Source organism: Doryrhamphus excisus, linkage group LG2, assembly GCF_037039965.1.
Source record: "Doryrhamphus excisus strain RoL-2023G ecotype Guam linkage group LG2, RoL_Dexc_Guam_v1.1, whole genome shotgun sequence".
Taxonomy (NCBI): Eukaryota; Metazoa; Chordata; class Actinopteri; order Syngnathiformes; family Syngnathidae; genus Doryrhamphus; species Doryrhamphus excisus.
In genome coordinates, this window is record NC_136358.1 from 4464380 (window position 1) to 4487625 (window position 23246).

At 43.4% G+C, this 23246-nt stretch overlaps 2 protein-coding genes across 3 annotated transcripts; one reads left to right on the top strand and one right to left on the bottom strand.

Annotated features, from left to right (window-relative positions):
- The first annotated feature begins 796 nt into the window (after positions 1 to 796).
- Positions 797 to 14041, top strand: LOC131125954 (urea transporter 1). Of its 2 annotated transcripts, XM_078795894.1 has the most exons (10): positions 942 to 988; positions 1090 to 1126; positions 4072 to 5799; positions 6370 to 6559; positions 6635 to 6763; positions 7951 to 8140; positions 8964 to 9111; positions 11608 to 11742; positions 12793 to 12842; positions 12912 to 14041. In XM_078795894.1, exons 3-10 carry the CDS (start codon positions 5673 to 5675, stop codon positions 13092 to 13094), a joined length of 1152 nt encoding a protein of 383 aa, XP_078652020.1. In that variant the 5' UTR covers positions 942 to 988; positions 1090 to 1126; positions 4072 to 5672; the 3' UTR covers positions 13095 to 14041. The 2 variants fall into 2 exon arrangements, with proteins under 2 accessions (XP_057924016.2, XP_078652020.1); XM_058068033.2 differs by lacking the exons at positions 942 to 988; positions 1090 to 1126 and adding an exon at positions 797 to 887.
- On the bottom strand, positions 13428 to 22483 carry LOC131125911 (protein O-GlcNAcase). Its single transcript, XM_058067940.2, has 17 exons — positions 22256 to 22483; positions 21386 to 21437; positions 19786 to 19883; positions 19600 to 19730; positions 19345 to 19516; positions 19174 to 19272; positions 18836 to 19105; positions 17840 to 17926; positions 17305 to 17747; positions 17069 to 17243; positions 16938 to 16994; positions 16792 to 16877; positions 16621 to 16725; positions 16467 to 16558; positions 16203 to 16386; positions 14951 to 15110; positions 13428 to 14875 (listed from the first exon to the last, which is right to left on the bottom strand). The coding sequence occupies exons 1-17, from the start codon at positions 22287 to 22289 to the stop codon at positions 14739 to 14741; spliced, it is 2382 nt and encodes a 793-aa protein (XP_057923923.2). The 5' UTR covers positions 22290 to 22483; the 3' UTR covers positions 13428 to 14738.
- Between the last annotated feature and the right edge of the window lie 763 nt (positions 22484 to 23246).

A 23246-nucleotide genomic window follows, 5' to 3' on the forward strand; every position in this document is an offset into this window, starting at 1 on the left:
TCAAAACAGAATTTGTTTAGCCTTTTTCGCAAAGCTTACAAAAATTAATAAAATATATGTAGCACAGTGTGTCGCACTCTGTGGAGAAGGTTTGGACACCCCTGTCTTGAGGAATTGAATCTTATCAACCACTCCAGCCACAAGCCAGGATGTTGCATCCAAAATCCTGAGTTGCCATGGCAACAGCATGAAGGCCACTCACAGATAGCGAGACAGCAAACGAGACAGATGCTAAGAGCCTGTCTGGTTTCCTTATGTAGAAAGCACTGGTGTGTGTGTGTGTGTGTGTGCGTATGTGTGTGTATTATGGGATGCTGGCACACACAAACACAACGTTGTTGAGCATTGCCTCCACCTCACCTCTGCCTCCATGGCAACAGAGCCTTTCAGGGGTAGGGTGCAATGTGAAAAAGAGGATAACAAACGGAGGAAGAGGAAGTTGAGTTTTTTGGGTTAGGGTTAACATTTGGAGTCAAATTTAAATCCTCGGGCAACTCATTTGCTCTTCCTTACAACCCCTCTCTCTGTTGGCTATCAGCTTCCTCACCCTTGACCCCCCCCAAGCACCCACCCCACCATCCATCACTTGCTGTCACCACTGCTGACACTTCAATGTCTGATTTTATTACATCCGTGAAGGAGATATACAAGGCTTTTACTACACACACACACACACACACACACACGCACACAAGGCTAAGACTAAGATATTTATAGAAGGGATACGTCAATTGTCATGGATGTGAACAAAATGAAAAAAACAATTAGCAGCTAAATCTCACAATTACGAGTGCACCTGAACGCCTCAAGGCGCGAGGAGACAGGAACAGGAAGAAGACAGAGCGTCAAGTTGTCCATTGCTCTATGTGCATCATATAAACAAATAAGTAAGTTTGAACGATTATCCTGTTTCAACTTGAATATTTCATTTATATTTGTGTTCTGAATGAGCCCTGCACGACGAAAAAAGGGAAAATCCTTCACTATTGTATGTATTTTTATTATTATTATTTAACTCATTCACTGCCTGCCAGAGTTTTGACGCATCTCTGTTCTCTTCTCTCTGTGACACACATACTGGACGACAAGATGGTTCACTCTCTATCTGTCCGTGTGCATTGGTTATGTAAGTGGAATTAACTGAACGAATCTTTGTGGAGCTGGGCTACTTGTGGTAGCTCCTACTCTAGCTGCAGTTAGCCTCTTCCGTGAGCTAACAGGCTGACATGCTAACATGAATGACAACACCAAAGTGATTTTAAGGCTAGGACTGCAGATAAATGTGCACACGTGCAACAAAGGAGACATGATTGGGTAATCTAGGACACGTGTCAAGGGAGGGCCGACGCACCACAGCTCTTCTATTCAACCAGGACCTCCAGGTGATTTAATTGATGAGCTCCTTCCATCAAATTGAAGGAGGTGTTGATCATTAAAGGGAGCGGCATTTGACACCCCTGATCTGGCACCTAACCAGCTGCATGCAATTGGCATAAGAAGGCTGGAAGCAATCAGCATCACGTGTGTCCAATAGCTCCGCCTCCACCCAGGACCTGGATCAGGAATGGCAAAAAATAAATTAATTTTTGCAGAAAATATTTGCCCACATTTGTGAACTATTTAACAAACTAATAAATACCACAATATTAGACAATGTAACTATATTAAAGTAACTACAAAATCCATAGTGCCATTGGTACAAATAATTAACAAAAGGAAAAACTAGTATTGGCCTTGCTCAATCTGATACCAAGTATCTGTTCCAGGAACTTACTGTTTATTTGAAAGGTTTCAAGATCATTTTAAATTTAATTTGTTAATCATGATTATAATCAAAATAAAAAAAACAGGATAAAGTTTTCAGGCAAACCAAATAATCATTTGTATCAACAAAATGATTTGGCAACAATTCAAACTGTGGTCATTAATCATTAATCCCTTCCAGGATGTAGTCGAACCAAATATATCGTGTACATAGTGTAACTCCCATTAATCAATTCCAGAAAGCCCAAAAAGTTTTTACAGTTTTACAATTGTCGTTTTGGGGGGAGAAAACAATTCAAAATACATATAAATGATAATTAAAAGGGATAAATGAATGTTTAACATGGACACCACTTTAGTGTTTTTTCATGAGTTAATTTTTTAAATTCAGCAGTGTTTTTCACTGCAAGTTCTCTTGAGCATGGCTGCAAAATAACCCGAAATGCAGCTGAAAAAAGTATTTGATCAAGTTAAAGAAGAAGAGAAATAACTTGTGACAAAACACGTACGCGATGTCTGTGTTGATCTCATTTGTGTGGCAAAAGTAACCTTAAATGTTCATTCATCATATATATGCATTTAGAATTGTTCTATTCATGTAGAACTATTTTTATAAAACTATAAAAACATGTTTTGTGTTAAAACATTTTTTTACCTAGCATAACTGTGTTAGTGAGTAAAGAACTACAGAGTCAAGAACTGATGACATCATAGACGGCGACAGAGCTGAACTTTAGACTGTTGTAGGGTGCCAACAAGGATATTTTGTGCTAAACAAATACATTCAGAACACAATTGGACTCATATATTAATAACCAAGAAGGATGTATGCCATATTGTAGACTAACCACAAAATGTACACAAACCGAGGCAAAATTTTGGTGCAATTTTTTTTACTAAATAAATTACCCAAATTACCAAATAAACAGAACGACAGAAAATTGAGCTTGTATCAATCAAAAGTAATCGATATCTGGATGGATCCTCCCACCACTAGTGTATTTATGTGTTGGCTAGAGTAAATAAGACATTTGGCTCCAGTCCGCACCCCACTTAACAAATTATGTGTGTCTGGAGGTGTGCTTATATTATTTACTTGGCACCCGTATGCAGCTCTTGGCGTCTTACAAATGGTGTTGTAACTCAATATTAGTATCGCCTGTCAGCTAGGGGCCATCTTTAATGAACACTTTTAGAATGCTTGAATGTAAGAAGAGAACACACTTGTTTATTTTCTGCAGCAAGATACTGCATGCGTTTATTTGAGTGTCTTCTTGAGGAAAGTCAAAATGCTGATTTGACACCTCATGGGATGGACAGAACCCTTAAGGGCTTGCTGTCAAGCCGTCAGGAAAAATGGAAAAAAGACTGCTGTCAAAGACTTATATCAGATAGCTGACAGAGAAATAGAAACAGCTCCATGGAAACAAAGTGTTTAGTGTTTCATACTGAGGTATTATAAGGAAATTGTGATTTTCAGTTGGATGTTTTGAATTTCTATGTTGAATGTTGAACGGATCAAATTAGTACTTGAGCATCACCTCATGTCTTATTCATTTGGAGAGAGGAGATTACGCACATTTGCTTCACATTTGCATTTTTTAAACCACTATAGATCGCGCTCCAACGGCAGAGAAAATAATGCTCAGGTTAGATTTTTTGTGTGTGTGTATTATGCTTTTTTTTATGTATATTGCTTTTGAACGCATGTTGTTTTGAGAAGCCAAACTCTTTACTTAACTGTCCTCAGCAACTAGCTGGAACTGCTTTCCTCAGCACTGAAATCCGACAACAACTCGGCTCAGGACACAAAGTGGGGAATGAGTCACTGTTGACGGACTTCACTGCTTATGGGAATAACTTTTTGAAATAACTTCATGTCAAAAAATTCGAACTATCCCTTTAACAAAACAAGTAAGAATTTCAGAAAACACAGGAAGCATCGCAATGACGCTAACCTGGAAATGGAATATACCAAATCCCAGATTGACAAGAATAGAGACCAATTACGGTGCATTTCTTTTAACGATTACTGTAGTTTAAAACATGTGCATGTGCAAGATCTGCTGAATAAAGACATGAAATAGCTGACAACCAAACACTGGTGTAGGCTTATCTTCTGCATCAGGCATAATGAATGTAGCAAATGAAAATAGTGCTTCTCACTTATCTATCTTCTGCATGAAAACACATTTACATTTATGTGTTCTTCACTGTTTCACGCATTGTTATTCCATGGGGGTGTCACATATGAACATTATGATCATTTTTTGTAAATTGTATTGACAGTATGTGCACTTCATACAGGCGCCACGAGTCCTGGGCTCAACCGAGAGAGATCACAGCCACTTGCCTTCCTGAGATGACCAATGCAAAGGATACGGTGATACCGAGCTAGCACTGGGGATTTCTATGACCCAACTCATCATGGCTGGTTTAGCTGAGGCTTATGGGCGCCATCATCTCAACCTTCAAGGTACTCAAAGTGCTACCTCATTCAACTACTGACGACATAGCATCACGATCAATTTGGGGCTCAGTATCTTTCATGGTCTGAGAAAGAAATCAGCAACCATCAGGTTGGGAGACGACCACTCTACCACCTGAACCAAACTCTCCTCCCTGACACTGTACCAGCTTTTTCCAGTGCCCACCTGCAGTTCAGGTTCAATGCTCTGCACTTTTTGGGGCGATTTTCAGTCTTCTATGACGGGATGGGGTGCTGTCTGGGAAGGCGGTTCTGCTTGAGGAGGCTCATATGACCCTGCAACACTGCCTCCAAGCTGTACAGGGCAGGCAGAAATGAAGTCGAAATACTTGCTTGCCATCGAAACCTATGCAAAACATTGCTGGACAACAGGGAAGCAGCTAGAAAAATCAAACTCAACATTGAGGCAAAACATTAACTTCACACCAGTTAAGGAAACGCAGACACTGAATTACACCCAGCAACTTATTTGAGAAGAACAATACAGGAACGTGAGCTTGACAACACAGAAACCAATTCCAATAAACAAAAACCTGGTTAGTATACGTAGGTCCCATGACATGCATTGTTATCTAGCTTATACTAACTTCTTTGTGCTCATTAGAATGCACAGAAAAGGGAAAGAAATATGTTTTATAAAAGGATTGTGAATGATGGGCAAAATTCCAAAAAAGTCCATCATCTGTGCAGCCTGTGGTAACTGAAGGTTGGCTACATAGAAATGTCTGTTCCCACATTTAAAAACCATAAGTGAGACATACTGCCTCTAGATCTAGTTGCAACCCAGCAATTGTGTATGTTTGTGTGTGTTGCACGTATGTGACCTATAGCCTTCAGATGAATAATCCCCCAGAATGCATCTGCACTGCAACATTGAAAGCATGCAAAGCTCCTTGTCATGCATCATGTTGACAGCTCTTTCTAATATTATTGGTCACTGTTTATTATTTTGTGATACATAACCCTTGTAACATCTCATTAGATTGTGCAGGTGTGCCTTTTTAGGTGTCCAGGATGAGTCAGCAGCAGCAGCATCAGGGAAGGCTTACATATTACACCTTTTTGAATCAACTTGTGATAACATGGTGGCCGCTAATGGCTTTGCAAATGAAGCAAATAGGCAAACATTGGTGCAGATGCCGCCATAAAACAGGTGGATGAGTAGCCTAAATCAACAATATGTGAAGATGAGTGATATTGACATGCAGAGCCTAGTCTTTTTCCTCATGGGTTTGAACTTTGCTCCTCTCTGCTATGTCCTCAGTGGAGTGAATGCCTTACCCAGATTACTGCTTTGTAAATCAACCCCTGGGACTGGGAAGGGGGGGGGGGCAGGGGGGACTCAGAAAGAGGTTGAAAGAAGCAACGAAAGATCCTTTCAAAGAATTACCAGAGCACTTTTAAGAAAGAGGCTGCAGCCATGTGGATGGAAACCAAAGCTGATCCGCAGGATGCCAGCAGGAAGCCCACTAGCACCATTCAGCGTTTGATGAACAGTCTGATGATGGTAACTGGTGACATGGAGAGTCTGGATAAGTACATGCAAGGTAGGAAAACTGTACTGTGTTGTTTTACTTTCAGCGCACCAACACAATCCATCATTTGTGTTTATTATGCTGGTGCATCCTCGTGCGGCGAACAGACTAACCAAAATCAATAACTGATTGATGTTAACGCCATTGTCGTCTCGTGTAAATTTAAAGGGATGGGCAATACTGCAAACACCAAGTAAATACAGCTCTAGTGCTAATCACAATAGATAATAATAATATTTGAGACAAACAAAAAAATAGATTTTTTATGACCAAATGCACAGTGTAATTACAACAATATAAGACAATGTACAAATATTCACAAAAGTATAAAAAAAATCCCTTTTATTACACACAATTCTTTGAGCAACACAGTGCAAAGTAATTAAACAAAATAAAAAACAACTCATTGCTATCAATCTCATCACACTAGTATTGATCTGATACTGGTACTTCTATTGGTATTGATATTATTGTAATTTGGATTAAATGCAGCTCTTGCATTAGGTGTACTTTGTGTTTGACATCTAAGATGTAGGTCATAGAAAAAAAAGTGCAATCTTGTGTGTGCCACATTTTCTCCAGACAAGTGGTTCATTCTGCAGCTGGCCGTGTGGGCCTGCAGAGGGGTCTCCCGGGTGATTCTAGCCAACAACCCACTGAGTGGTGTGCTCATGCTGGTCGCTCTCTACTGGGCCTCCCCCTGGCAAGGCCTGCTGGGAACTGTGGGCGTGATGACCTCCACGCTGACAGCGGTCATCTTAGGACAAGACAGGTGATCTTTAGCCACGCCTGTGGATATAAACATGCAGGTCAGGTCATGAAGTGTTCTTTTTTTGTGTGTGCACAGTGCAGAAGTATGCGCAGGCTTGTATGGCTTTAACGGCATGCTGGTGTCTCTGCTAATGGGAGTGTTTAACGCCGCTGGAGACTGGTACTGGTGGCTGCTGCTGCCGGTTTGTTTGGGTGCTGCTACCAGGTGAGGCACAACATTAGGTACACCTGCCACTCAAATTGATATTCATTCGGCATGCACTGCATCATGCTGAGAGATGCCTTTTTCAGACATCATCAGAAGCTCTGATTGGGGCTTTATGCTGCAAATTCTGATACTGATCATCCAAGACTGAGCTGTGTCATTAACTGCGCAGTTTTCAATGTATTAGTTATGACTGCTATCGGGCAGGGGCGCTGGCATTTAGGGAAATGTTTGTCAATTGTCTTTTTATTTTGTCTTAATTTGTGAGAAACAATTTTTCTACTAGACCTCACAGCTAGGAGACCAGGGTTCAATTCCACCCTCGCCCATCTCTGTGTGGAGTTTGCATGTTCTCCCCGTGCATGCGTGGGTTTTCTCCGGGTACTCCGGTTTCCTCCCACATTCCAAAAACATGCTAGGTTAATTGGCCACTCCAAATTGTCCATAGGTATGAATGTGAGTGTGAATGGTTGTTTGTCTATATGTGCCCTGTGATTGACTGGCGACCGGTCCAGGGTGTACCCTGCCTCTCGCCCGAAGACAGCTGGGATAGGCTCCAGCAAAAAAAGCGGTAGAAAATGAATGAATGAATTTTTGTACAATTTGACATACACTTGATTTTCATTTGATGCATATTTTCTTTGGTTCAAGAAAATTAACAGAATGAAAAATAATATACGTAAATACGAGGGATGGGCCCGATATCATTATAAAAATGCAATATTGGTATCAGAATTTTTCCAGATCATTAAAACCGATAATAAAATAATGCCGTATTCAACACATATGTGTTCATTCCACCCCAAGAGATGTGTCATGTTACACGTATCGATGTTGGTATCAGAAATTGAAAGTTGGACAATGTCGACAGCCGCACGGTGGACGAGGGGTTAGGGCACACAGTCAGGACATCGATTCTCTGCTCGGGCATCTCTGTATGGCGTGTGTGGGGGGAGTACTCCAGTTTCCTCCCACATTCCAAAGTGGCTGATATCATTATCCTGTACTTATTGCTTATGTATCATCTTTAAATTAATTTTACCCCTGCCCTGACTAGTCACGCTTCCTTCCTCCTACTTCTTTATCTATTTATATCAGTGTCAAATCTGTCGACAAACTCTATTAGCGCTACTGTTACACATCCATTTTCTTTTAACTTTTTTATCACACCCCCTCCCGCTATGTAGTGTCTTCCTCTTCAGTGGTTTCTCGCCCGTGTTGGACCGCTGGGACTTGCCAGTTGCAGTCTTTCCCTTCAACGTGGTCATCATCCTCTACTTCCTGTGCACCGGCCCTAATAATCCCTACTTCCCGCACCCTGTTGCTATACCGCCGAGCTCGCCCCCGCCCAACATCACCGAGCTCATCACTTCTGAGGTAATAGTAATTGCTATTTCACATGTTACCGCTAGAATGTTATGAAATGATACTTTTGCACAAGAATTAGCAGCCTCCAGCTGCTCGAAGAACATACCTGTACATGCAATGGCTCACACTCATTTATCGCTTTAATTAACAACTTCATGGAAATTCATCAGTGTTATTTGGCTTCTCAAAAAAATTTTAAAGGCTCTCTCACACACATTGTTTGTTGTCCTAAAAAGAGTCCAAATTGACACTCCCACGGCACAGGATGTTCCTTCACACTCTTTTGTTCTTCAGTTCTTTTCTATTTAGCATTGCTTTCTGTCACACGTCTTAGAATTCCCTTCAGAGATTAGAAGCATCTAAATCCTTTTGATGTCCTGTCTCATATTTGTGTCCTCTATTCATCTCACTGCAGTGCAATGTTGCGCCATCCTTCTCCATCACTTCATCACCGCCTGCTTCACCATGGTTTTGTGTTCTCAACACTTTATTAGCATTTTCCTCTGATATGCTCCCGCGTGTGAGAGCTACTCCCAGGACCCCCATTTCTTCCTCTCCTTCTTTCCATCTCCCACTCACATTTCCTGTTAGGCCCCTGCCGCCATTGCTCCTCCCACCATAGGCAGCAATGACGTGGATGCTATTTATATTTGATGTTTTCATCTCGCGCTCTGCCCAGGATGCCTGTGCAACAGCAGCGTATTAAATCTGACTGCGCTTGAGGCAGCCATGTGAGCAGAGAGCTGTCACCATGGCAACCGCGCACCGTGCTACCATTGGGGAAATAGACCTATTGTTGTAAATATCACAGCGCGTCCTCTCTTCTGTGCAGGTGTTGCGAGGCATCCCTCTCGGCGTGGGCCAGATCTTCGCCTGTGGTGCCCTGGGGCCCTCGCTGCTCATCTTGGGCGCACTATGCCTTTACTCCCCCCTGCAGGCTTTGCACGCTCTGCTCGGCTCAGCAGTGGGAACACTGGCCGGTGAGTTTCATATGCTAAAGTCGAGTCAAGTCAACTCTAGTCGGCTTATCAGTGTGGGTGGACAATATGACTAATTCATATTCAATCCCATACCAAGTCAATATAAGGGCAGTATTGCCAGTATCTCCAGTACCCTGTATCGTACCCAATTGTGGGCCATTATCAGAACCCGCATTCATTCATTCATTCATTTTCTAACGCTTTTTCCTCACGAGGGTCGTGGGGGTGCTGGAGCCTATCCCAGCTGTCTTCAGGCGAGAGGCGGGGCACACCCCGGACTGGTCACCAGCCAATCACAGGGCACATATAGACAACCATTCAAACTCACATTCATACCTATGGACAAAATGCTGGGATAGGCTCCAGCATGCCTGCGACCCTCGTGAGGACAAGCGGTAGAAAATGAATGACTATCTATGTTAGCGATGTATAGCAACCGGCAGATAAATGATCTTCCAGCTTTAGTGACCGGCTGGAAAGAAAATGTGCATCCAGTGACACCCCTGCACCAAATGATGGTACATAATTAAACCGTGTGTCCATCATACATTTTTGAGATTTTTATGATATGGCTCAATAAAGTTATGGGAAAAACTGGTCTAAATGTGCCATGTATTCCTTGGTGAGATGTACCTGTGTGACCTAACATAGAATATATGTTCACATGGCACCGGGTCACATGACTACAGATATTGAACACCCTCAGGCGACCATAACTGAATGTTGGCAAGGCGTATAAAAGCTGTATAAAACGGAAAACAAGCCTCTGACGCCCACAGGCGGCTCAGAAAACTCCAAGCAATTAGCTGAGGTGACCATAATAATAATAATAGTCATGCCAGTAGCTCTTTTTTGGTTTTAATGTGTCTCTCTGCAGTTCTATTCAGCGAGTTGATGGAAGTTTTTTATACTTGCAGTTTTACCAAGATGGGTGTGCATGTGTAGCTATGAGTCACGTATGTGGGAGTTTACGCGTGCACGCACACACACACACTTGGTCACGCATGGTGCTGCGATTAAAACAGCATTAAGCAAAGAAACTGTGCAGGATAACGAAGAATGTGTTGGGAGTTTAAAGTAGTGAAATGAATGCTGCATTCATTCTGTAACATCAATCAACGAACAATGGAAATAAGAAAGCATCACTCCAACATCAATCATAGCTCCTCATTAATCTTTAACGATCCTGTGGGGGAGAAGAGTGGGTGAGGAAGCAAGCAGGGAAGGGTTCATAGCAGTGAGGTAGGTGGAGCAGAATGATAAGGAATAAGGCAGGACTGAACTACCTTAGCTTTAACAGGCCTGGAACCATATGTGGTAACTGCTCTGGTTAGGCAAAATATCCAGACGATTGAAAATGTTCTGCAGCAGTAAAGTTTTTTTTTTTTTAATTTGCACTCAGTTTTGCAATCTCTTTGCAGCTGCAAGGTCAAAGGTGCTCTTGGGCTTCACTGTGATGCAGGTGTATCAACACTGCATGTTCAATGCAACACACAGAGGTCAGACACTGACCTGCTTCTCCATATTTCAAACATAACAAGCTTTGGAAGTACAACACAAGGACAAAAATAATTAGAATACGGTCTGCGGGTCATATATGACCCTCTTGAGCCATCAAAGTAATTCTAGTGGTTTCTGAAAAAAGTTTTATATTTTTTTGTTATGATTCAGGGCAGCACGGCGGTCTAGTGGTTAGCGCGCAGACCTCACAGCTAGGAGACCAGGGTTCAATTCCACCCTCGGCCATCTCTGTGTGGAGTTTGCATGTTCTCCCCGTGCATGCGTGGGTTTTCTCCGGGTACTCCGGTTTCCTCCCACATTCCAAAAATATGCTAGGTTAATTGGCGACTCCAAATTGTCCATAGGTATGAATGTGAGTGTGAATGGTTGTTTGCCTATATGTGCCCTGTGATTGGCTGGCCACCAGTCCAAAGACAGCTGGGATAGGCTCCAGCAACACTCAACCCTTGTGAGGAAAAAGCGGTAGAAAATGAATGAATGAATGAATGTTATGATTCATTCATTTTCTACCGCTTATCCTCACGAGGATTGCTGGGGTGCTGGAACCCAGTTGTCTTCGGGTGGGGTACACCCTGGACTGGTCGCCAGCCAATCACAGGGCACATATAGACAAACAACCATTCACACTCACATTCATACCTATGGACAATTTGGAGCCGAAAAATGCAAAGCCCGAGTCCCCAGAGAAAACCCACGCATGCATGGGGAGAACATGCAAACTCCACACAGAGATGGCCGAGGGTGGATTTGAACAAGACTCGGTGTGTCACAAGAATGGCTTTACAGTATTCTCTAATTGCACGTTGGATTTCTAACAATAACATGCTCTGTCAACCATAACACAATATAATGTTTATTAAAATCCTAAAACATCCAAATGCCCTTTGTTCTCCCTTGTTGTGTGTCTATGACCACCCACAATATTTGAGCTATGACACATTACTATTTAGATGTATCTCGTATGTGTGAATGTAGGTTTATCCGTGGCGGTGCGCCATGAGTCCCTCTACTGGGGCTTGTCAGGTTTCAATGGAGCGCTGGGTTGCATGGCTGTTGGTGGACTTTTCTTCACCTTCAGCTGGAGGACTCACCTGTTAGCCATTGCTTGTGGTAACACACACACACACATATGGTGGCCGACAGTGGCAAATGTGCAGTAATGTCCGAAAGCACCAACAAAACAATGTTTTTGATCTTACAGAAGGGGTCTCAAACACGCGGCCCGCGGGCCAAATGTGGCCCGCAGGACACTACTTTGAGTCCCCCCCGTCATGATGAAGTTTGATGTTAGTGCGGCCCGCGCAAGTTTGATATGGATGCTGTATGGTATCATGTACCCAGAAAAAATTATTACGTTTGATTAATGTTCATGTTAAAGGTTCAATAACTGTTAATAGTTATCCTCCCTATCCGTGTGGAAGTGGTAAGTTTTTGGCTATTTAAGTTTAAAGGAAATAACTTGAAGGCTACCGTTTAGGTCGCTGACTCTCTAATTTGCGAGTTAGCATGTGTCTCAAGACCCTGCAGTTGCGCAATATGTTGTAAATAAAAAGAGTATAAATGTGACTATAGTCGTGTTTTGTCATGTCTACAGGGCTCTAATAATGCTTTGTTCATTTTAATCTGAAAAAAATAATTTGTCTACCCACCAACTATATGTGGTTTCGTTTTATTATTTGCCGTTTTATTATTATTATATTTATTTATTACTGATTGATTGATTTTCTTTATTCTTGATTTGTTTATTTATTTTTCATCTTATTTTGTGTAGAAAAATAAAAATTAAGATATTTGAGAACAGTGGAATGTTTTATCAGAGCTTTTATTGTAGAAAATCGGAACTAAAGCACTGAAAAAGTTTGTATATTTTTATGTTTTTAATAATTGCGTTTTTGTTTTTTTTTTGGAAAACCTGATGCGGCCCAGCCTTGCCCCAGACCTTAGCTCTAGTGGCCCCCAGGTAAATTGAGTTTGAGACCCGTGTCCTACAGCATTTGGAGTGTTTTCCAGTACTGTGTTTTGCAAATGTATTGATCATTTCTGTGTTTAGAGCATTTGGACATTGCTACGCCTTTGCTCCTGTTGGTATGCACGTTATTTTATACGTTATTATGTACAATTTAAAGGTTAAAAGTAGCTTTTGTCATGTGCCTTCCTCAGCTTTCCTGTCTGCTTATTCTGACATAGCGTTGAGCAATCTGCTGGGTACTGTAAGTACATTTCATGTAATATTGGCCATTACTCTTCAAACTAGTTGAAAATACATATGCTCTCCCTAGGTGGGTCTCCCAGCATGCAGCTTGGCAGCCACACTGACTACCACACTGATGATGCTGCTAACGGGCAGTCTAGCTGCACACCGCCTCCCCCTGGCTCGGGTTCGGGCCCCCGAGCAGAACCTGCGCTCCCGCAGCCGATGGGAAGCCGGCAGCACTGCGGAAGGAGAGAGCACCGACGTGTAATTACAGACTATTTTATTTTATCAACACTAGAACCCTGATGTTGAATTGAGGTTTTATATTGCAGTTTCTCTTCTTGCCCACAAGACGGCAGTGCAGCTACTAATTAATTTTCCACCTGGAGACGGTGCAGTACATAGCGCTATCCACAAGATGGCAGTGCATCCCAAATTATTGCCGCAATAGTCAATATAACCCTTAAAATAGATACACATCTAAATGTTGCTGCTGGTGTAGAAATACTCAAACCCCTTGTGTGTTTCTGCTCCTTTAACTAGAGGAAAATGCAATCATACACATACATTATTAATAATATAGGATCAAGGACAAAGCGAGGTGATTCTGGTTACATTTTATTAGGTCAGTCAGTGAAAATATTGTTGAAATGGCATTTTTCACTGCATGCGTGTAAACTCAGTGAGAAACAGACACTGTTAACTATTATTTTTTTCACAGTGGTCCAAGTTGCCTTCATTATTTGTCATTATACTGACCACCATTATTCCCCATGTAGCCATATTATTAGCAATTGCAATTTTGTAGTTGTTCTTTTTAGCCTACATATTTTTTCTTTTATCACAGACAGTGCTGATATGTGATGAGTTTGGTTGTAAGAACCATACAAAAGTGCCTTTTAGTGTGGAATTGATTGGTTGATTGATTGATTGAGCATAATTGTAGAAAAGAAGCGAAAGCAAGGTGTAAATACAAAACTGCTTTTTCTCTTGCATGTGTTACAAGAAATGAACATTCTTAGTGTGTACTTTCAGTTCATGGGTGAAGTGTGCAAGCTGTTGTGCTTCTTGTGTATTTGTGTGTGTGTGTAATGTGTTGGTTCGTTTGCCTATTTGGGAACTTATTCCGATGAAAGGCAGAATGGTATCTCCTTATCACCAGTGATTGAATGATGTCAAGTGAAGGTTTAATGAATTAAACCTAATGCAAACGTAGTTATGTGTACGTTTTAATGTACATGCACAAGCATTTGTAGTGTGTGACTTAACCATGATGGCTCTAACAGCCTTATGTGATTTTTGGATTTTCTTTTCCCATGAATAGCCACACAACGTTTAGTTCTTCATGCATGTAAACATTCATCTAAACTAAGCAAACACTTCCAAGAGCTAGCAAACGACATCCTATTGCTGTGGGGTGAGGAGAAATCAAGGTCAGATTGTCAGGATGGACACCTTAAACCGGGTACAGTGGTGTGAAAAAGTTTGCTCCCTTCCTGATTTTTACATTTTTGTTTGTCACACAAAAATGTTTCAGATCAAACAGACAAATTTAAATATGAAACGATGACAGTATAAACATTAAGAAACAATTTCAAATCAACAAATATGCAGGGTCGCAAATACTAAACGTCAAATAGACGGAGATCTATTGTATAGTTTGAATTCAAGTCCAGATTGGTGTGAACACTATGGTCCCATTTGATTATTATTATTTTCACAGTCTCCCCTTGAGGGACACATTCTCAGTTCTCTGTTTTGTTACTGTTTGCTCAGGTAAGTTTCCTGTTTCCTTTACACGTACTGTTAGTGTTTGGGTGTATCTACTGTACTTCATGCGTGCAAATGTCTTTACATGTTGCTGTGCATGTTTTTAATGTGTGCATGTGAGTGTGGGGGTGCCGATGTGCGCTCAGAGCAACCTCCCCATCACCACCCCTTCCCTGCTCCTGGCTTCCCCTCTGAGGATCTCTAGGAAGCCCAGTTTTGTCAAGAACTCCAACCTCTGACGATCCGTCGGCTGCACCTCACAGAACACACCCTGCGAACCTGCACGGGAGAGAGAGCACCCAGGTAGGACAATATTACAAATGTTTCGGGAAATAACACTCAACTCATCCTCACCGTTGGCTTTGAGGGCTGTCAGGAGGGCGGCGAGGAGAGTGCGGCTGACACTGACGTCAACCAGCTCGGGCAGTGCGTCCAAACGCAGCTGAGAGGGGAAATGATAGACGAGCGAGTCTGGGTACTCTCCCTGGTCCTCCTCCATCAACTTGATCAAGTCCTGTGTGAGAAAGTAAGTACTGTAGGTACATAGTCAAGTGACAGTTTCATCCAATAACTGAATTATTTGCAAAGATAATAATGGAACCACAAAAATATCACTTTTCTACAGAACTGCTGTAGAAAACCTGCCTTTTCTGTCCCTCTCAAAAAGTCTAACAGGCTGAAATAACATGTCTAAAACAAATAGGCCACACCATACTATTGATAAAAGGAATAAATGGTAATATATATATAATACACTTTTGTAAGGCTCTGTATAGTCTGCTTGCTATGACGCACAGCGTAGGCAGAGAGGACGAACGAAGCCAAGTCCTCCAACTGATGTCAGAAATTGTTTGGCCGTTTGCCTGACCACTCACTTCCTGTTCCCAATATGCACTCCTGGTCAAAAAAAGACCAGTTGTGCATATACTGTTGGCTCTTAAGGGTTGAGTAAAACAACTATTAAATGTGAAATAGGCTGTTTATCACATGATCAAAACGTTTAATCCACAGCATGACCACAATTTTTTGAGTGGATTAACAAGAATGGTGCAGCTACTTATTATTCAGTTTTTTGACTATTAGTATTTTGGGGTGGGCGGCACGGCGGTCGAGTGGTTAGCGCGCAGACCTCACAGCTAGGAGACCAGGGTTCAATTCCACCCTCGGCCATCTCTGTGTGGAGTTTGCATGTTCTCCCCGTGCATGCGTGGGTTTTCTCTGGGTACTCCGTTTTTTTCCCACATTCCAAAAACATGCTAGGTTAATTGGCCACTCCAAATTGTCCATAGGTATGAATGTGAGTGTGAATGGTTGTTTGTCTATATGTGCCCTGTGATTGGCTGGCGACCAGTCCGGGGTGTACCCCGCCTCTCGCCCGAAGACGGCTGGGATAGGCTCCAGCACCCCCGCGACCCTCGTGCTGGAAAAGCGGTAGAAAATGAATGAGTATTTGGGGGTTTTTTTGGTACTAAAGATTGATCAGCTTTCAGTTTAATGGTTGTTTGCAATAAATTGCTTATTTTTGCATTTTGAAGCAATTCAATTGCATTTTTTTTAACTTGTATGAAAATTTTATTATGTTTGCTCGTTTGTGACGTTTACGCACCTGTGTGTTGGAGTGCCCCCCTTTAGGTGGGTACTTGTCCCTCATGGCGGGCAACCAGCTGGCCTGACAGCGCTTGGCGAAGGAGCGCACATCCAAGATGCCCAAAATGCAACCACACACACCCAGCTCATCCTCCAGGATGAAGCTGTACTCGGGACACAAAGCCAGGCAGGGTCCCAAACACCTGAAAACGACGGAGGAGAAACACCTTCTATTAAGATCCATTGATGGACTCTCATGAGATTCTAATCATGTGACACGCACCTGTCTCCTACCACATCTGGATGGGAAGCGCTGGAGTCTGGGGCACACTGGGACCTCAGGTGAAGCTGACGCACCATCCGATACAACTCCACCTGTTTGAATACACACCACATGGACAAAAGTACTGGGACAGGCCTCTTAATCATAAGCCTACCTTGTCTTTGCTGTGGTAGGGCCGGATGTTGTAGAGACGCGAGGTGGGGAAGAGAGGAGGAGGGTGCGTGAAGAGCTCACTGCTGCTGCCTACTGGGAGAAGCATCTGAGAAGAAGACACAACCACATGTGATGATGGACACATGGAAGACAAAAGAACCAAACAACAAACCTGCACTTCCCCAGACACGCCCCCTTTAAATGCCCATGGCTCCGCCTCCTCTCCTGGCACATTCCCTCCTGACGCCTTCCCGCACCCTGCAACACACAAGTCAGATGGTTCCAACTTGATATAACGAGATCAAGATGATTACTCACAATGGAAGCAGTTCCTCCAGGAGGCCATGGTGGCGCTGTCATTCAACACTCGACCATCTGAGTGACAGGCAAGCATTATTATTTTTTTAAATTTTCTTATAGTTATTATTATCATTGTGTGTGTTCCTCACCCAGCCAGCACACAAAGGCCTTGGCCACAAGCGCCATGTTCCTTAGGTCCCATACGTACGGATAAAGGTCATACAGTACCGCCCTGTTGGCCCCGCCCACCACACTACAGTGCAGTTGTGCTATGTCTTCACACAGAGACAGAAACCCAGAGGCCCTGCCCCGCCATTCGTCCACCTGTGGACACCCTCAGGGTCATACAAGGCTGAAAGGTCACACACATGGATTCTTCTCGTACCTTCTGTGGTAAATTCTTTTTGCTGCTAGCGCTGACGAGGTGGCAGTTGGTTTTCAGCCAGGTGAGATCCTGAAGAAGTTTCTGCGCTGATGGGCCATGCTCATGAGGAAGATAATGGAGACCAACCAGTAGCCGCACCTGGGACTCACTCAGTTGGCCCTTCCCACCACAGAGCCCACGACCCCGGGCTTTATGTCCACGGCTTCCCCCTGAAGGTGCTCCATGTCTGGTTTGGCCTGAGTGGTTCTCCCACTCATGACCCTCCTTCTCCCCTTTGGCTTTGGTAGGTGACGGGGGTGGCGAACTTGAGTTAAGGGGGAAGACTGGGAGTTTAGCCACCACGGAGGTCCCTCTGAAGGTGGAGGTGCAGTCAGATCTGTCCGGGGGTTTGCATCGAGACGCCGCAACAGAACAGCGTTGATCTGTTCGTGCATTTTGCCTACCTAATAAAGAATTTATTAGGTAGTCATTTTATGAACAGAAAGGTCTTATCAGAAGAAGATGGAAGAACTTCATCTACAGTAGTTTTTTTTACCTGCTTGTAGGGGCTGGTTGAGTTCTTCCATCCAGTCATGGAGCGCAGCAGACAAAGCTCTGTCAGGACAATAATCTGGCTCCTCATCTGGTGAAAAGATATAATGCCAAATTGTCTTTATTAGATATATTTTTAACTCCAGGAATGCAGTAAATGCTGACTCAGCATGATACCTGATGTAGCATGATGGTGCAGCCACACCACAGACGCTGCCTTTTAAACCATGCTGAAACCGCCTGTGTGTCTTTTAAGAGTTAAAATCGCTAAAGTAGAACCAGATTCATTCATTCATTCATTTTCTACCGCTTTTCCTCACAAGGGTCGCGGGGGTGCTGGAGCCTATCCCAGCTGTCTTCAGGTGTGAGGCGGGGTACACCCTGGACTGGTGGCCAGCCAATCACAGGGCACATATAGACAAACAACCATTCACACTCACATTCATACCTATGGACAATTTGGAGTGGACAATTAACCTAGCATGTTTTTGGAATGTGGGAGGAAACCGGAGTACCCGGAGAAAACCCACACATGCACGGGGAGAACATGCAAACTCCACACAGAGATGGCTGAGGGTGGAGTTGAACCCTGGTCTCCTAGCTGTGAGGTCTGCGTGCTAACCACTAGACCACCGTGCCGCCAAGAACCAGATTCATTCATTCATTCATTTTCTACCGCTTTTTCCTCACGAGGCTCGCGGTGGTGCTGGAGCCTATCCCAGCTGTCTTTGGGCGAGAGGCGGGGTACACCCTGGACTGGTGGCCAGCCAATCACAGGGCACATATAGACAAACAACCATTCACACTCACATTCATACCTATCGAAAACATTGTTATAATAACGATGTTTTTACAAAAGTATGTACGCTAACACCAAAAACTACCCTGGACTCCAAAGGGCGACAGAAGCCGTTGCAAACAAACACTTTGTAAATAAACTATGTCAATAAACTACTAAATAAATAAATAAACTACTATATAAAATAAACTATGTCCTCACCTTTCCTGTCCTCACTCCCAGCTCTGTACCAGCTTGCCAGTGTGTGCAGAGGGATGTAGTTGGCCTCAAACTCGCAGTTGGGATTGAGGAGGAGGCCCCTCAAACCCCCCCTGAGCTGTGGCTCGCGTCCCTTAAAAGGTCCCAGGAAGAGGCGTCTGGAGTCGTAGTCGTTGGCGTGCAAGTTGTCCCAGATGAGCGGCGGACGCTGGAGTATGGACTCCACCTCTGCCAGGCCGTTGACTGACAGTTTCTTGGAGATGACCTTACTTCCTGTGGAACCCAGAGAAGGTATGAATGTGTGTTAGAGATGGCAGCATCTTACCTGGCAAGCATCTTACCTGTCCATATGACTGTGATGTTGGGGAGCAGGTCCTCGCCAATAGTCTGCAGGTAAGGAGACTTCTGCACGCTGGGGGAACACAGAGAAGCGCAGTACTCTAAAAGGAAAGCGAGTAAGTTATTAATTTTCATCTCCATGTGGACAACTAAAGGTTCGACATGGCACACACCCGTCGGGCAGAAAAGGAAGACTGGTGGCTCGCCCAAGAAGCGATAAATCTCATTGGTTACCGTGACCTGAGCGTGTGCGAAGGAAGAGAAGGCCTCGCTGTCGGCCTGACACAACGAGTGATCAATGTCATCAAACAAGATGGCAAACGCCCGACACCCAAGATCAGACACCTGCAACCAGGGAGATGACACCAGCCGCTGGAGACAAAGCATGCAAAGCTACAATATGGTGAGACTTTTGGGGCGCTTCCTACTTGTCTCAGCTTGCGTTTAAGAAGCGTCAGGTCACACGGGGATGAGAAGACAATGTCCTGACCAGGAGAGAGAGCGTAAACGAACCCGAGGCCTCTGGACTGGGCCTCCGCAATGAGAGTACGCAACTGACCTGAGAGGAGAAGATTGGTGGTGACTGAACACAAGGATGAATGAGACGCTCTTACCTTCCTCCTCGGGGGAATAGACTTCTCTCCACAGCAGCCTGTGTTTTAGGTCATCTTTTGGGCCGTACAGGTAGGTGTTTAAACCCCAGTTCTGCATCCTAGCAAAGCATCAAACACTATATCAATCTCCAGGCTAATTTACCGGAAATGACCTCCTGAATTATAAATAGCATGGTACTAGCAGTAGGCGGCACGGTGGTCTAGTGGTTAGCGCGCAGACCTCACAGCTAGGAGACCAGGGTTCAATTCCACATGGAGTTTGCATGTTCTCCCTGTGCATGCGTGGGTTTTCTCCGGGTACTCCGGTTTCCTCCCACATTCCAAAAACATGCTAGGTTAATTGGCGACTCCAAATTGTCCATAGGTATGAATGTGAGTGTGAATGGTTGTTTGTCTATATGTGCCCTGTGATTGGCTGGCGAACAGGCCAGGGTGTACCCTGCCTCTCGCCCAAAGACAGCTGGGATAGGCTCCAGCACCCCCCGCGACCCTCGTGAGGAAAAGCGGTAGAAAATGAATGAATGGTACAAGCAGTAAGCGGATATATGCATGAGGAAAATGTTCACACCGTTCTTTCTCATCTACTGTAGGTGGATGCTGCTTCCTGGACAGATGGTATGTACATGTATGGAGAACAATACTGCTGACACACACACACACACACACTGTGCGGCCACGCCCACTCTGCCAAAGTTATGCAACACTCAACACTTGCGCCTTAAAAGAGTGACTCTATAAATAACAACAATGGCCACATACTGGGTTGCTGCTACAGCAACACAGCAAAACAGTGAAGATCTAAAGCAGGGGTCTCAAACTAGCGTCTCGCGGGCCCCCCACCTTGATACCAAAGTTTAATGTTGAAATGACAGCTTAAAGCTGTGTGCACACCGGACACAATTAACATGATTTTGCCCCGCCCATACTGTTACCCTACCCTGTTACCCTGTCAGATGGAACTGAGTACGATGCTAACGTGCTAATTGGGTAAAATTATTAAGTTTCATTAATGTTCATGTTAAAGGTTAAATAACTGTTAATACTGTACATTTGAATCTGAAAAAAATAATTTCTCTACCAACTGTATGTGGTTTCTTACGTTTTTCTTATTTTCTGTTTTATTATTATTTTACTTATTTATTACTGATTGATTGATTTATTGTCTTTATTCTTAATTAGTTGTTTTTTTAATCTTATTTTGTGGATAGAAAAATAAAAATTAAGATATTTGAGAACAGTGGAATGTTTTATCAGATATTTTGGTGTGGAAAACCGGAACCAAAGTACTGAAAAAGTGTAGGGTATAGCAGAAGCAAAAGCATTGAAGATAGTTTTTTTATTGATTTTTTTTTCCAGTTTTTAATAAATGCGTTTTTTTGTTTTTTTTTGAAAACCTGATGCGGCCCGGCTTCACCCAGAACCTAGCTCCGGTGGCCCCCAGGTAAATTGAGTTTGAGACCCCTGATCTAAAGTATTTAAAATATTATCTGAGAGGTGAACAATAGTTTGTGTCCAAATATACTGTGCATTTAGTGGCACCTTGAAATTGTCTGGAACCTTGCATGGAAAAAATAAAAACACACAATGGTGGCACACTTACCACTGGAAGAGAACTTTCCTCTGGTCCATTGACCATGGTCTCCCATAAAAACCTGCAGAAAGAAAATGAAATATTTAACAAATGCTTATTTGTTATCACAATTCATTCTAAAAGTGGTACAAGAAAGTCAAAGTTCGAAGCCTATCCTCTCATCTCATGTTTGTCAGAGGCATAATTCATCTCTCCATAATGTCTGCTATTTTTAGAAATGGGAGCATCTCCAGTGTCCCCCTCCCTTTGTGATGTCTGAATATGTGGCTGAGATGTACAGTACATCGGATATACATACATATACTCAGTGTGGCTTTTTTGATGTATGCATCCTTACAGAGGGCTCCCCGCCAAGACTAATTACCACACCATACAGGAGAGAGTATTACTAGTAGTTACTGCAACATGATCCGAAGCCTTTCATTCAAAGTTAGCATTGATTACAGTTAGCATTCAGTCATTCACTAGCCACATCATTAGGTACACCTGCATTACACTGAGAGCTATTTTTATTTGTGTTCTGCCACTCCCATCTAACTAAATTAGTTCCCACAGTAATAAACACTATTTATTACAGATTATAATGGATGGATGTCATCTCATCAGCATCCCTAACATCATTGCATTCCTAACATCAGCATCCTTCCTCCCATCACATTCAAAGGCTTTTTGCCTGAGCGGACTGGAAGTGCTGCCTTCATGCATGGCCGCTCTTCAGCCAACAAACACCTTCTTCACATGCAGGGCTGTGAGGAAGCTACGTGCCCACACAAAATGTAGGTCAAACGGATGGAGAAGGCGGAGAGGGAATGGGAGAGGAGTGAGGGGAAAACGAGAGGAGGATGTGACAGGTGAAGGATGTTTTTTTTTTTTTTTTACCTTCCACCACCCCACAAAGAAAGTGCTTCTCCATCCTGCCTCCTTTCCACCGTCCAGTCGGCCGCGGAACCAAACCAGGGAAGCCGCGATGCTCTCCCCGCCGTCTTTGAGGCTAATTTGACGCTGAACGCTTCATGCTTCTTCCTCTGCTCACCTCCTCCTCCTCCTCTTCACTCATCCTCCTCTTCACTCTGCTGCTCTCACCGCCGCCGGACCTCACTGTGCTGCCTTTACGTGCACAAAAAAGCTCGTTATTTCCACTTCTATGACCTAATTGCTATATTTGCGTTTTCGATCGCAGAAGACAAAACCAGCTTTTAAAAACAAACGCAACGAGGTTATTATTGCGTACTTGATTTAGCTTTTTGTTTTGTACAAAATTAATTTTGCAAATATAAACAATAACATTCACTGATATTGTGCGATGATAACAAACACACAAAACATGACACAAGTAGGCCTGTCATGATAATTGATAGATAAAAAGGAACTTGATAATTCTCTCTAAAACAAACAGCCTGAATGACAGGAAGTCTCACTTTGTGCATCTGTTTCAACACCAGGGTACGTTGGTTCTGTAGTTGAATTAATGAAGCGAGTGAACCCTCCTGTCAGTCTAAAACATCTACGGTATGGGTGACACTGCTCAAACACGCAAAGAAAGTTATTCAGAACAGTATTCACAACAATAACAACATTCACTAATATTGTGTAAGATGTTTTCCTGGGGGCGGCACGGCGATCGAGTGGTTAGCACGCAGACCTCACAGCTAGGAGACCAGGGTTCAATTTCACCCTCGGCCATCTCTGTGTGGAGTTTGCATGCGTGGGTTTTCTCCGGGTACTCCGGTTTCCTCCCACATTCCAAAAACATGCTAGGTTAATTGGCGACTCCAAATTGTCCATAGGTATGAATGTGAGTGTGAATGGTTGTTTGTCTATATGTGCCCTGATTGGCTGGCGACCAGTCCAGGGTGTACCCCGCCTCTCG